We start from the raw sequence: 15181 nt of genomic DNA, 5'->3' as shown, positions 1-15181 counted from the left end.
CACTGGCAATGCTAAAGCGCAGCCACGGACGTGCTTTAATGTGCCTTGTGTGGTCGCAGTGCTCTCCCAGCCCTCAAAAAACACCTCCCCCCCCCATACACATAACCCCACCTCCACGAGGGGCACAGCTCCCAGCGCTGGGGCACTGTCTACATTGGCGCATTACAGCGCTGAAACTTGCTGCACTCAGGGGTGTGTTTTTTCACAACCCTGAGCGAGAAAGTTGCAGCGCTGCAAATTGCCAGTGTAGACAAGCCCAAAAGCTTTGATTCTGCAGGATTCCTCACAGCTGCTAATTAAATCCACTCTCCAGGCTGGGTGGATGACACCCTGCTCTAGTGCGTCAGCAGGGAGTGCTGCCTGGGTAGTCAGCCAGCTGTCAATCCACAACCATGATTTTTCAGCATGAGAATTTAGACAGAACAACACCTGCAGGTGGGATTTAGCTCCAATGACATAGGGGCAGGCTCTCCCCTACAGAGCAGAAAGAGGCAGTGCAGGCCCAAGCCTGGACCACCCAGCTGGCAATCAGCTTAAGAGAGGAGACAAGAGGCACCTGTATCCAGTTATTTCATCTTTATTTACAGGGAAGGGCAGAACAGTACATCAGTCTTGAAAGCCACCTCACCCAGGCTGAGCCTCCAGCCCCTAGAAACCTCTCCCCCCTGTAGGGCTCCAGACACTTGTTACCTAAGTGCTGGCCTCTGGCCCTCTTGGGGCAACCCAGGCGTCACTGGGTCTCAGGAGTAGGGAGACTGCCATGCCTCAGGAGTTTGTTGGAGGGGTTTCTGGACAGGGTGGAGAGGAGAAGGGCTTCCCATCCCACGACAGGAGAGGAAGAGAGGAAATGGTTTTGCCCTGGCAGTGCTGACTTAGGGCATCTATTCCCTTCCTTGCCCCCTTGTGGTCTCAGAGAGCCTATCACACACCACGACTTCTCCCAGCAGCAAAAGCATCACAGTATGCTCCACACCAAGCCTCCACCCACGCCCGGTTCAGTTAGAGGAGAGGGAAGAGCCAGCAGAAAGTGAATAATAAGCATCTCTTTTCTCTAAGAAGCCAGGCCTCTAGGTTATTCCTCAGTTAGCCCAAGAGCAGGACCATGCAGCAGCCTTGCAGGACTCTAGATGTCCACACAGGGACAAGAACAAGCCTGAGCTCTGAAGGCTCACCCCAAAGCACAGGAGCCTGGTACTGAACAGCTCACAAAGACAGTGAGCCCCCAGGGAAGCCACCCAGTCCCATGTGGGGAGCCGCTTAGGCAAAAGGAGAGCAAAGCGCCAGCAGGCTTGAGGGCAGAGGCCACAGCACAGAGCTCAATGGGACATGACAAGGTTAGTACTGGGAGATTCCTCAGTTCTTAAGGGAACCCAAGATGAGCAGAAGAGACCCTTTCCAGTGCTGCTCCTTCCCCATGAAGAACCATCCCTTTGCTCCCATTCCCGCCCCCCATGGAGGCTCTTGGGGGTGGGGGGGTCCCTATCACCACAGTGATAGCCCCTCAAGCACAGCTGTGCCTGACAGCTGCAGCACTGGCACTAAATTGAAGTCCCATGGTCTGTGTCACATCATGGCACAGTCACTCACAACCAGCACGGCCATCTGCCCCTCGGAATGAACTGTAATGGCTTTGGTCTCCGCAGAGCTCTGTGAAAAGAGCAAGTGCTTCGGGATACTGTCTCCCAAGGCAATACTGGCAGGCTGGGGTCCGAATACAGGCACATGTGGGTTTAGCACCTTCTCAGGGAGCAGAGAACTCGCTCCAGGTCCAGTCCAGCTCAGATCCTTAACCAAGCCAATTCTGAAGTAATTTGGAGGGCTAACACCCCAGCCCAATCAGGATGGCCCCTCTAGACCTGCCCTCTACCGTACTCCCCATAGCAGTGACTGCTCAGCCCTTTGCTGTTCTAGTAATAGGGAGAGAGAGAGAGAGAGAGAACGAACACGTGCCCAGGGGGCTCTGAGCGAACAGCAAGCCCAATGCTAAGTCGAGGGCCCTGAAAAGAGTTTGCTTTGCCCAGCACCAGCAGGGAGAAGATCCCACCAGCTGGCAAAGAAGGCAGGTAGCAGGGAGAGTGTGGACACAATCTGATCCTCTGGCCCAAATCCCAGCCAAGGCACTCAGTGGTTTGCCCTGGGAGTTTCAAGTAGAAACTGGTCATGGGGCCATGCTTCTCTAGGGGCAGAGGTTCCAGTCTCAGAGGAGCTTGATCTAGGGTGGCCCCAGAGTGCCAGCAGTGCTAGGCTCTTCACAGCCAGCTGGGCATGGGACACACACCCCTGTGCCAATGCTGCAATGCCCTGGCATAACATTACTCTGCGGGGCTTACTGGGAGGGGCTGCTCTGTAGCTTCTAGCCCAACTGCCTTTCTTCTCCCCACAGACCAGCTGGGGAGCAGCCTCAGGGATGCTGTAAGCAGAGCTTGAGCTCAAACTCCGCTCATGGAGAAGCAAGGCCACTTCAGACAGCATGCACGTTTTCCCCCACCCCCACCCACTACACAGGCGCTGCCGAGCTCTCACCTGGCGCTCTTGCTATTTCAGCAGCTGGCCAAGGGGTGGTGCTAGAGCGCACTCATGTCTATCATATTGCTCTACCCATGGCCCCAGGCCTTCCCCTACCAAAATCCAGGCAGCCGAGGAAAGCCCCCAGACACTTGTAGCCAGACAGGGGTGAGGTGCTCCTGACACCCAGCCATGTGGCAGGAGTCTGAAGACCAGCAGCTGTTAATAGCCAAGCCCAGAATTTCATCCTTTCAAAATCCTCTCCTCCCCTCCCCCCAGCCAGTTCTTTGTGGGATGAATCACTCCAGCCCCAAAACCACAGCCAGCAGGAAGTCAGCTGGGGGACAGGGGCAGTGCTGAGTGACTCAGGCAGGAGCACTGGGGAGCCTTGGCAAGGCAGGCAGCTAGCAGGGATGGGGGAGGAAAAGCAGAGTAGGAAAGGGCAGCCAAGGTTTCAGCCCTCAATCCCTACTCCACCCCTCCCCACCAACCAAACCCAGCACCCTCTTGCAGAACAGGCACAGCAGCTGTGTGACAAGCCACGCAGGCCAGCAGCAAAAGCATCACAGTATGCTCCACACCAAGCCTCCACCCACGCCCCAGCCATGGGGTAGCTGCTTCTGGCTCCTAAGCCACTTGGTCACCTAGTTTGAAGCCTTTGGTGCAGTTTTCCCCTCCCACACTTACCAGTTCCCCATGCCAGCAGCACCCGTGTGTCCCCCTCCGCCCCCCTGTCCCAGCTGCCCTCAGCAATACCAAGCCTGGCAAATATCTTATGGCAAGTAGTTTTACATTGTTCTTTTTTACACAAAAATAGAGCGATTCTGTATTGATAGACGGTTCTGTGCTGGAGTGGTTACTGAGCAAAGCCAGCGGTAGGCATCCCCAGCGGCATCTGGGAATCCAGATGCTCCTCTCTCATTTCCAAGATACAAAATTAAAGGCATGTGTCTCCATCCGGTTTCTTAAATATCGGGGTGGGGGTGTGATTGGACACAGTACGGACAGATCAGCTGCAGCAGAGCCCAACCACCATCCACCCCAACCTCACCCCAATGTCGGGTCAGTGTGGCCGGCTACTTGACTCAGAAGGCTGCCTCTGGCACGGAGCGGTGTAGCCATTCAGGCAGCTGTTGATCTGGCGTTTGCTATGTCCTCCATTCAGAATGTCCTGGATGTGCTGCACGATCAGGTTTATGGCCACTGGGTGTGGGGGAAACAGAGCTGGGTTAGGATTGTACAGCATAAATGAGTCCCAAGCTATAGAAACGGGGCCACTCCCAGCTCCCTTTGCAATGCAGTGGGGCACACGCCCAGGAGTGCCAGGCTGTCAGCACTGCAGGGAACAGTCAAGTCACTGAGTGATAGCTTCCCGCATGCAGGCGGCGCCTCGTCCTCTCCTGCAGCCAGAGAGGAGCCATGCAAGTCAGTGGAGTGACACTGATTCACAGCAGCTGAGGAGCTGGCTTTGCCGCTCTACTGGGACTATCCGAGCATACATACTTTAGACATACTAAGCCCCCTTTGCCTTAACATGTCTCACTCCAGGAGTTCATGCTGCAGGATACATACTACTGAGTTACTACCTCTTGTACTCTGACTCTCACAGTAAGCTGCAGCCTGCCAGCCCACCCATGCAGCAACAGGGAGCATCTAGGAGTTTCCCATGGGAGAGCACCTCCTCCAACCAAGTCTGCAGACCGTAACCGACCTTAAAAGCCAGATATGGGACTCATCACCTCGCTAGGAGCCACACTGGCTCCCATCTAACCCCAGCCCCGCAGGGGTCATTCACGTCCACATGCCAAACAGCAGCCAGGGCCCCCTTAGTCTGTTTCCCCACATGAACCCTCCCCATTCATTGAGGAGCATCACCGCTCACCTTCATTATCTGCCCCCCTGGGGATGATCACGTCAGCATACTTCTTGGTCTGTGAGAAGAAAGCACGGTGTTACAGGAGAGACCAGAGCGTGTAACTGACCCAGCCTTGAAGTATTTTCATTGCTTCTGCACCTCTGAAGATTTCATACCATAATCCCGTAGTGCCAACCCCAGTCAGGCCTCAGAAACCAACGAACCAGCCACCCCACCATGGGACGTTAACACATTCTGGTTTCTTTTCATTTGCCCTCTTGTTTGAGCTTTAGACTATACTCTGAGCACATTTTCATGCTTTTCTCCACAATCATGAGGGCTACAAAGTTTCATTAGTAAAAGTTGTGATCAGGTGAGAATCTCATGACTCTGGAAGTTGGCGCTTCAAGATAAACATCGCACCAAAGATCACCAGACTGGCAGTAAGGGTCACAGGAGTTGACAAGACTGAGTTCACAGGGAGTTTGTGGGGAGAGGCTGCCAACTAGTTTGTTTAGACGGGATTTCAATGTTGCTTACACTTCCCTTCTGGAAGGTTAACGATGCAGCATCCCACTCTTTGCTGGCTCACACCTTCCTTCCCCATGATGCCAATGCCAGCTTCATCCCAGTCTTGGCATTTAGCCTGGAGCATAGCGAAGCCACCCACACTGCACAATCAGCATTAAAACCAGAGCACCAGGCCAAGCGTTTAATAGTTGTTGCTGCTGCAGGATCTGCCCTGCACAGCTACACCCGGAGGGCTCCCTGAGGCGGTGGCCAGGCTGTGGAAATAGTTTGTGGGGAGAAGCTGTTACATTATTCATGGCTTTAGACAATGGCAGTTACGAGAGCCCATTACAGCCTAGCTCTGGCTCTTAGGGCTTATCTACTCTAGCACTTTACAGCGCTGCAGGGGTGTGAAAAAAAACACACCCCTGAGCACAGCAAGTTTAAGCGCTGTAAAGTGCCAGTGTAGCCCGTGCACCAGCGCTGGGAGCTATGCCCCTCATGGAGGTGGTGTGGTTTTTTTGTTTTTTTTTTTAAATAAAGTGCTGGGAGAGCTCCCCCCAGCGCTGTGCCATGACTACACATGCCGCAGCAGCGCTTTAGCGTTACCAGTTTAGACTAGCCTTAAGACAAGGTGGGGAAAAGTAATATTGTTTATTGGACCAACTTCTGCTAGTGAGGGAGACAAGTTTTCAAGCTACACAGAGTTCTTCGGGTCTGGGAAAAGTACTCTGAGCGTAACAGCTGCATACAAGATCAAACAGATAATGTACACACACTACTTAAGCTAACCTACCTGTTCCCTGTGATATTTAGTTGTGACACTCTGCCTACCTGTCTCACACCCAAAGAGCTCTGTGTGGCTCAAAAGTTTCTCATATCAACATAAGATGGTCCAATAAAAGACATTACCTCCCCCATCTTGTCTCTCTATGATCCTGGGACTGACATGGCTACAAGAACACTGCATAGCTATGGATCTGTCAGATTCCAGTCATGGGGATTCCCTCCCAGCCCGTCTGACCCGGAGCTTATTAGGAGATCAGCACCAGGATCACCAGTGCTTACACCAGGTTGCCTGTTCTGCACTGCATGCAAGTAGAATAGCTGCCCCTTGAGCCAGGAGCTTGGAGTGCAGATCAGTCAGAGGCAGGATTCACCAGGGCAGGAGGAGAAGAGATGTTGCTGCCATCTCTGTTGCTCATTCCTCTCCCTGCAGGACCATGAGCAGATTTTGGAAGCAGATGAGGGTAGCAGTGGCACTTTTGTTGGGGATCGATGATCAGGAGAGGAGTGCGCCAAGGTGGCTAGAATATATCTTCTTGCCTCCTTTCTGGAGCTGACTACCTACCCTTCCTGACGGGCCTCTACACCCTTCCCTGACCCTATCAAGGAGGGCGCTAGACTTGGCTCCCATGACAGGTCTGTTCCACTCCATGTCTCCCAGAAGCCAATGATGACTGTATGACAGCAGATAGCCGGAAAGGAGGGTCCAACCCTTGTCTGTCCCAGAGCCTCCTTACCCAGGCTTTGCATCCCCAAAGGACCCACTAACACAGCTCTCTCTCTGGAGCAAAGCAAGGCTCCCTCCCTGGCTTGAGGGGAAGGAAGTGCAGTGCTGGGAATAGGAAAGAAACGGTTAAGGAGAAGGGTTGGTCAAATAGTTGAGGCACTTGACTGAGTTCTGGGTTCTATTCCCACCTCTGCCACTGACTGACCTGCGACCTGGGGCAAATCACCCCATCTCAGTGTCTCACTTCCCTCACGTGCAAGAAGGGGATAAAAATCCTTCCTGGCCCATGGTGCAGGGTCAGTCTCTTACTAGGCACATGGCCAGTACCTAGTGCAAGGGGGCCTTGATCTTTGTTCCAGTCCTCTAGGTGCTACCACATAGACTGGCAACGTGGGCTCCTTGTGTTCACCTCCCAGGCCCCCCGCTCTCCCTCTGCCTTCCCTGGGAGCCAAAACCATCTCCACCTCCACTGACAGCACCTGAACTCACTTCACTTCTGATTCCAGGAATCCACAGCTGGAAGCCAGCAAGCTCTTCATTGGCTTTGTAGCCAGCCAGAAGTGGGAACCCTAGGCCAAGACCTGCAGCACAGAGCTCAGTCCCCTGCCCCTCCTTTTGGGCCACCCAGAAGGCATGAGCACTGACTGTGTCCCAGGGGTAGGGAAGGGAACATCAGTGTGTCCCAGCACACCCACGACAGCCTGTAAGCCACTGGGACTATGCACAAGCTGCACCCACAAATAGGGACTTCCCCTGCTGCAGCATCTAGCCAGAAACCCCAGCCACAGGGAAGTGACCATTGAGACCAACAGACACCGTGCCCTGCCATGCAGCCATCTGTGCCTGCAGGGAGAGAATGCACTGTCCAGGCTGGCGCTGCCCTGAGGAAAGTGACGTCGCTGCATGGTAGGGCAGGCCCCAGCGAGAAGAGAGCTCCCAGTCAAGGAGCTCCCAGACGGCTCGTGGGGTGGTTGTTTTTCCTCACTCACTGGCAAGCAGAATTCCTCAAAGGCTGGTTTGACGAAAGTAATGTACTGAGACAAGATTTGCTCAAGGTCCCGGCCTCGCTCGCTGATGTCTCGTAACACTAGGAGGAGAAAAACAAGGCAGTCAGGAGCCAATTGCATGGGCCAAAGCATCCCCCCCCCCGTTTCCCAGACAGGCCCCTTTCCCAGCACTCTTCAGGCCACACCCCAGGCCGGCTAGATGGCTCACAGTTTAATGTCATTTGGTTGCAAGAGCTCCTGAGAAGAGGGGCTGATATTACAGGCCTGAGCCAGGCGGCTGTGCATGTTTCCCCCTTCTAGGTCTATCAGTGCACTTCAATTCACAACATTCCAGTCCTGCCTCCCAAGTTCTCCCAATGCACCAGTCCCAGCCTACAGCCCTGATGCTACTACATTACTGGGGTCCCCCCACAGCTCTACTGATGCCCCTCAATCCTGACCTGCAGCCCCCTGTTACTCCAGTCATAGGCCCCTCACACAGATCTGTGAATACCCCTGAATCCTGCACTGGCCCCCCAAGGCGGGGACACTCAGAAGCCGAGGCTAACAGTCCCACAGCAGCTTTCGCATTGTAAATTGGATAGTTCTATTTAGGGGGCAGGAACACAAGGGTGGTGGCTCTCAAACCAGACAAGTGACCTCACCAAAGTTTCTAGAGTGGAGAAGTGAAAGCTACCCCACTTCCCCACCATGGACAAGCCACTGCCTCGCTAGCCTTGTCTAGCCCCTTTTGGGGGGTGGCTGGTCCGAGTGCAGCTTGTGGGAGGCGGGAGATAAGAGACGGTTGCATGATGCTAGCGAGTTCCAGGGCTCATTCTGGACCAATCCCATCCTTCCACACCAGGGCCGGCTTTAGCAAATGCGGGGCCCGATGCCTGGGGTGGCACTTCAGATTGCCGGCTGGGGGAGAGGGGGCTGCAGGGCTTGCCGCGGTCCAGCTGGGGTCGTGGGGCTGCCGCAGTCCGGCCGGAGCTCTGGCCAGGGGAATGGGGCCCCCAAAGATGACCGCCACCAGGATGAGTGCGCGGGGCCCTCTTAGGTGCGGGGCCCGACTCCGGGGAATTGGGCGAATCAGCCTAAAGCCGGCCCTGTTCCCCACAAACTCCTGGTCAGTATCTGGAGAGGACAGTCTCCACCTTCTCCTGGTGGTGAGACAGCCGGGCCTTGCCTGCACTGGAGATTCCTGCTGATTCCAGTAACCGCCCCAGTGAAGACAAGAGAAACAGATTTACACCAGTGCAGCTTCTTTCTCCCTCCCATGCAGGAGTTGGGCTCTGCTGGTGTAGAATGGCTTTGCCCCTCTACATGAGGGACTGGCCCTGGTGCAGCCAGCTGATGGCTGAAGTTGGGGCAAACCCACAGAGCAGACAGTGCTGGGCTCTTTTCAGGAAGAGCTTGAAGGAACTTCTCCCCCAGCATGCAAGGGCAGCAGGGTGCTCGCAGCACCAGCCAGCTGGCTTTGTGGGACATTGGCAGGAGCCAGGCAGCCTCAGAGCACAGCGGCCTCCAGGGCAACCCAGAGGATTCAGGGGGCCTGAGGCAAAGCAATTTCGGGAGCCCCTTCCATAAAAAAAAAGTTGCAATACTATAGTAACATGTATTTGGAAATGTAAAAAATAACCAGTGAAATACATTCAAAAATTTTTAATAATTTGAAAATACACAAAATACATTTTAAAATTAAATTCTTTAGTACATTTGCAATTACATGATGGGCCGTCACTGGGTGATGGTTGGTGCCAATGGGCTGTCGCTGTCTGGGGGTGGCACTGCTGTTGCCCAGGGCTGGGTGGGGAGCTGGGCTCTGGGGTGGGGGGGGGGGTGCCTGGCTCAGAGGGGCTGTGCTCAGAGCTGAGGGTCAGGTGTCCGGCTCAGAGGGGCTTACCATGCTGCTTACTCCCACCTCTCCTAGAGCCTCAGCGCGCCACGTCCAGGAGCGGCCCTGGACAGCGCTGCAGCGGCGGGACCTGAGCTCCTCCCGCTCAGAGCTACATGGTAAGGGGGCGCGGCTGTGAGCTCAGGTCCCACCAGAGCACCGCCTCCTTACCACGCGGCTCTGAGCGAGAGGAGCTCAGGTCCCACCGCTGCAGCGCTGTCCAGGGCCACTCCTGGACGCGGTGCGCTGAGGCGCCGGGGCATAGGGGAAGGCGGAGGTGGGGAGCCTCTGACATTCTCAGGGGGGCCCCTGCAGGGCCCAGGGCAAATTGCCCCACTTGCCCCCCCCCCAGGCAGCCAGTCACTGGCACGGCAAACATCCAGAGTGCTGTCAGGAGGCAAAGCAGCATTGGTCTCTCTATGCTAGTTTGGAGCTGACCCAGCAGCTCCGATCTCTTTTCCTGCTTGTGCTTGGCTGTCAGTTCCAAGACACGCCTTTCGCACGCCATAGGATCCTGGGGTGGGAACAGGGACTGGCAAGCCTGGCGTCTGCTCCCGACCTGGAGACCAGCCCAGCCCCATTCCAGGCTGCTCCTACTGACTTCTTCCCTCTCCAGAAAGCTTCATAAAACCCAGCACAGATTTTCTGAGCAGCACACAACAAATGGGCAAGAAGAGGGAGAGTTTAGCTTTCCCAGTTCCACGCTACACTCCCTGGTCTGAGGGGGAGAAAGCCTGTACGAAGGTCACACACAACTCCATGCCCAGTGGGGTTTCTACAGTTCCCTTCTAACACAACGGAGTTGATTAACCATTGCTCAAACCCAGAGCCAGACAGATCCTCATCTTTGGGGCATAGACTGACCATAGCTAACAGGGGACAGGAGGAAACTTTCCTGGGGCAGTTTATCCCTTAAACTTGCACTGTGGGGTGCTTGCACCTTCCTCTGAAAGGACTGGCACTGGCCACTGTCCAAGACAGGATACTGGACTAGCTTGATCATGGGTCTGTTTCTGGGTGGCAGTTCTTCTGCCCCACATGCCAGGTGCTGCAGCATACAGGTTACAGCTGCAGGGAGTCCAGCACCTTCAGACTTACCACAGTGTCAGCCGTGATACTCTGCAAAGGTGAGACACCCTCAGGACAGGTAGGGAGAGTGTCCAAGACGACAGGGGACGCTCCAATTCTGTTTCCACAAGGCTCCTCCCCCCAGGAATTGGGCTTTACAGTAACTCCTCACTTAATGTCCTCCCGCTTAACATTGTTTCAAAGTTACGTCGCTGCTCCATTAGGGAACATGCTCATTTAAAGTTGTGCAATGCTCCCTTATAACCTTGTTTGGCTGACTGCTCTGTCCACTGCTTGTAGAATTCTGTGGAAGAGCACTGCCTCCTTCCCCTCCTTCCCAGTGCTTCCACTGCCACAAAACAGCTGTTTGGTGGCACTTAGGACTTTCTGGGAGGGAGGGGGAGGAGCGGGGATGCAGCGTGCTCTGGAGAGGAGGTGGAGAGGAGGTGGAGTGGGGGTGGGAAGAAGTGGGCCTGGAGTGGACAAGAAGAGGTAGGCCTGGAGCATCCCCTGGTAAAGCTGGCACCTGTTCTTCTGGGGAGAGAAGCTGCCGCTGCTGCTGCACAAGGTGCTTCCTAGTGTCCTTGCCTGCAGCACGCTGTGCCTGTGTGGGGTAAGCCGGGGCACCTCCCAACCACAGTACAGTATAGAATGCCTTTTGTCTGCCTAGAAAAAATTTCCATGGAACCTAATCCCCTGCATTTACATTAAATCTTATGGGAAAATTGGATTCGTTTACCATCATTTCACTTAAAGTTGCATTTTTCAGGAACATAACTACAACGTTAAGTGAGGAGTTACAGTACCTGCCACCATGGCTATTCTTTTATTTCTAGTGGTCTATGGGCTTTGCTGATGCACAATTCACACCCATCCAGAAAGCCTGATCTACACGTGAGAGCAAGGAGGGCTGGCAAAGATCAGATCAGGCCTGATGCATCTCCCATCAGAGTCCCTGGAGAGACTCCTATTGACTGACAGGAGACGATCAGCCCATCACAAAGAGTAGTATCTGGAGCAGCTGGCCAGTTCTGCGATCTGGCAGCAGAACCACTCTTAGCGGAAAGAGCATGACGCAATTTACAAAAACCAAAGTCCCAAGTTTACTGCTCCAGCCCGTGCTAATCCAGGATTCTGGGCTCTGGTTCCCACAGTAACATTCGGTTACAGTAATGTCTCATGAGTGGGCTGCGACTCAGTAGCCAGATCCCACTACATCATCCTGCCTAGTTTCTGCAGTTCAGGGGTTACAGCCAGAAAGGACCATTAGTCACCAGCTCTGGCTTTCTATGAAACACGGGCCATTGGATCTCCCCCCACATCGCATTATTGGTTGAGATAGGTAAATGCTTGGTCATTGGTTAGGGAAGGAGAGAAACAAGGCTATGACTAGCGCTTTCCACAATGCCTATGAAAGGGAACACACAGAAAGCCTTTGGGTGGTCAATCCTCCCAAAAAAGGAAGGAGTCCAGTCCCTTGAACAGGCAGGGAGCTGCTCTCTGATGGGCCCGCTGGTCTCCAGCCAACCATATTGCAGGGCTTTAGAAGCGGGGGTGAGAAGAGAGAGAATGAACATGAACAGTTCCTAGTCACTGACTTTTACCTATAGCAAGGGCTGAGAGAGGGTAATCGAGCACTGATTTGAGGATTGTTGTCTTTAGGGGCTGTCTGTTCATCACCTACGATTTCTTGCTTCCAGGGTTCCATTAACCAAGACCTATAAGCCCCACTAACACACCCACCTCAGTGATCAATAGAGAGTTCTTTCCAAATCAGCTGGTTCAGTTTCTTCATTGAGGTGGTGGTGGTAGGGGGTGGGGGTGGGGGTGTTCATTCCTCGGTTGCTATCATTGGAGTGAGGGCCATTTTTCAGTTCCTAGCACCAAGAAGAACTATAGCTGGATCTTAAAAAGGGATTGGATAATTCTAAGACCAACAACGTTAGAAATCACATGCTAAAACAAAGGTAACCAAATCTCATGCTTCAGGGCATGAGCCAATTGCCACAGTGGTCAGGAAGGTTTACAGTGATCCTATATAAAGCACTGTACTGTCAGCCAAGTACAGGTGATTTTCACCTTCCCTTGGGACATGAGACACAGGCCATCTGCAGAGGTGGAAGATGCAACTGGACAGACGGCAAATCCTAGATCTCCAACATCATGACCACTGGTTAAGGGAGACTCGTTTTGTAAGGTCCATATGCAGTGTTTGTGACCTGCTAGTTCTTTCTCCCCCCCGCCCCCCAAGCAGTGACTTTACTGTGACCTCCCTGAATGAGTCATGTGGAAGCAGCGGGGTGGGCAGAGAGGAGACAGGTGGGTGTAAAAAAGCGTTCATCAGCAATGATGACATCTTAGCTACTGACGAGACAGTAATGTTGGCCTGACAGTGGCAGGCATCCTGGAGTATCTCGGCTCTAGCTTTCTCGGCCAGCACTGAAATCCCATCTCAGATGCAGGATAAGCACATCTCTGGAATTCTACAGAGACACACTTGTGCTGGGTAGGCCTTCCCTAGAGTCCCTTAATGGAGTTCCACTCTGGTGTCCTGTTTTATCTATACTCAGCAGAGGTGAAAGTAAGCTGGTACAGGCCGGACCGGCTTCCCCAGGTTGGCGATTTAAAAGGGAACGATACCAAGGGACTGGAGTCCTAGTACAATAAGGCTCAGGTTGTGAATTGTGCCTCTGGGGCTCTTCAAGTCATTGGTCTGGATCAGTTTGAAGGAAATCCCTTTCTGAAGAGGCAACTATCCCAACTCCTCTTTGACAAGGTCCCTCACCAAAGACTCTTAAGCAAAGTAAGCAGTCATGGGATGAGAAGGGAGGTCCTCTCATGGAGCAGTAACTGGTTACATGATAGGAATCCATGGTCAGCTTTCAGACTGGAAAGAGGTAAATAGAGTCCTCCAGGGATCTCTATTAGGACCAGTGCTGTTCAATATATTCATAAGTGAAGTGGAAAAAGGGGTAAACAGTAAGGTGGTAAAATTTACAGACCAGTACAAAAATTACTCAGGATATTTAAGCCCAAGGCATAATGCGAAGAGTTACAAAGAGATCTCACAGAACTGGGAGACTGGGTAACAAAAGAGCAGATGAAACTCAATGTTAATAAAAGCAAATGCACATTGGAAAACATAATCCCAACTATACATACAATATATTGGGATCTGAATTAGCTGTTACCACCCAAGAAAGATCTTGGAGTCATTGTGGATAGTTTTCTGAAAACATCCACTCAATATTCAGCAGCAGTCAAAAAAGCTAACCGAATATTAGGAACCATGAGCAAAGGGATAGATAATAAGACTGTAAATATCATAATGACACTATATTAATCTCTGGTACGCCCATACTTTGAATACTGCATGCAGTTCTGGTTGCCCATCCCAAAAAAAGATGTATTGTATTGGAAAAGATACAGAGAAGGCAACAAAAATGATTAAGGGCATGGAACAGCTTCCATACAAGGAAAGATTAAAAAGACTGGGACTGTTCAGCTTGGAAAAGAGACAACTAAGGGGGGATATTATAGAGGTCTATAAAATCATGAATGGTGTGAAGAAGTGAATAAGGAAGTGTTATTTACCCCTTCACATTACACAAGAACCAGGGGTCACCCCATGATGTTAATAGGCAGCAGGTTTAGACAATCATAAGGAAGTACATCTTCGAACAAAGTACGGTCAACCTGTAGAACTCATTGCCATGCGATGTGGTGAAGCATAACTGGGTTCAAAAAAGAACTAGAGAAGTTCCTGGAGGATATGATCCATCAATGGTTATTAGCCAAGATGATCAGGGATGTAATGCGATGCTCTGGGTGTCCTTAGCCTCTGACTGCCAGAAGCTTGGAATGGATGACAGGGAATGGATCAGTCAAATATTGCCCTGTTCTGTTCTTTCCCTCTGGAACAGGCCACTGCTGGAAGACCGGATACTAGGCTAGATGGACCATTGGTCTGACAGAGTATAGCTGTTCTTATGTAACCCATCCAAAGTCAGCCCAGACTGTCGATACTAAGCCAGGAGGCTAAGAGCAAAGAGGGCTGACTGCAGTGGGAGCAGCCCACCACACAGTACTGCAACCCCATGTAATGTTGTGCTGCATGTGCTTGGAGCCAGGTTCTGGTGTTGCCAGGGCTCTCAGTAGTACTGCACGGGTCAGGGGGAGGAGTTTCCTCAATTCCAGAGGCTGTCAATATGGTAACCAGAGCACCCAACTGACCTGCCTGCTTCATCCCAATTGGAAAACACACATGACCTCCCCCAACCCCATTCCTTCCATTGCCCCAGCAGAGTCCAGCCTCCACAGCAGGCCAGCTCCTGCCATTAGCATTACTATCAGAGTGGCAGTGGTTGTCTGGGGACAGAAGTGGCAACAGGACTCCAGGGAGATACATTAGTGTTAAATACACTTATTACTCCCCAAGTTCTACAGGTAGCGAAGAAAGACAATTCAGTGTCATAAGCCCTTCATTTCCCAAATTCTACGTGCCCCCATTCCCAACCCTGAACTGCCATGCCATGCCCACCACACTGTCAGTTCTTGGCCAGCATTCATAGCCAGAGCTGACCGGGCCACAGGAATCCTGCCAGGCAGGCCCCTCAGCTCCCAGAAAAAACTGCACCCAAGGAAATCAATTTTGGAAGCGACCCCAAAACCCTCTGCTCCCAATGAGCACTAGGCAGGTGAGGAGTTCCAGGATGCAGTGGCATTATTGTAAGGAGAGACTGTTAGTGCAGGCCCTTAGAGACAGCCCCTTATCCACCCAGAGCATGAGAAGTATCTGCAGAGACTACCTTTCTATAGTCACCCCCTGAGCTTACACAGCCCATCCC

At 52.7% G+C, this 15181-nt stretch overlaps 2 protein-coding genes across 6 annotated transcripts in view; one reads left to right on the top strand and one right to left on the bottom strand.

Moving 5' to 3' along the window:
• ANKRD45 (ankyrin repeat domain 45) overlaps window positions 1–7359 on the top strand; it is a 43179-nt gene extending 35820 nt beyond the window's left edge. The window contains exon 8 of the mRNA XM_054036840.1: window positions 6890–7359. The gene's annotated coding sequence lies outside the window, so the exon portion shown is untranslated. The remainder of the gene's footprint in view (window positions 1–6889) is intronic.
• The window catches only part of UCK2 (uridine-cytidine kinase 2), a 34161-nt gene continuing 19541 nt past the window's right edge, over window positions 562–15181 (bottom strand). For all 5 annotated transcript variants that reach the window (XM_054036835.1, XM_054036836.1, XM_054036834.1 and 2 more), the window contains 3 exons: window positions 7373–7470; window positions 4388–4436; window positions 562–3708 (listed from right to left, as the gene is read on the bottom strand). In XM_054036835.1, the coding sequence (XP_053892810.1) occupies window positions 3569–3708; window positions 4388–4436; window positions 7373–7470 (287 nt within the window). In that variant the 3' untranslated portion in view covers window positions 562–3568. The remainder of the gene's footprint in view (window positions 3709–4387; window positions 4437–7372; window positions 7471–15181) is intronic.

The sequence above is a fragment of the Malaclemys terrapin genome, chromosome 8, assembly GCF_027887155.1.
Source record: "Malaclemys terrapin pileata isolate rMalTer1 chromosome 8, rMalTer1.hap1, whole genome shotgun sequence".
Taxonomy (NCBI): Eukaryota; Metazoa; Chordata; order Testudines; family Emydidae; genus Malaclemys; species Malaclemys terrapin.
The sequence above is the reverse complement of the archived record's forward strand: the minus strand, read 5'-3'. Positions and strand labels throughout refer to the sequence as shown.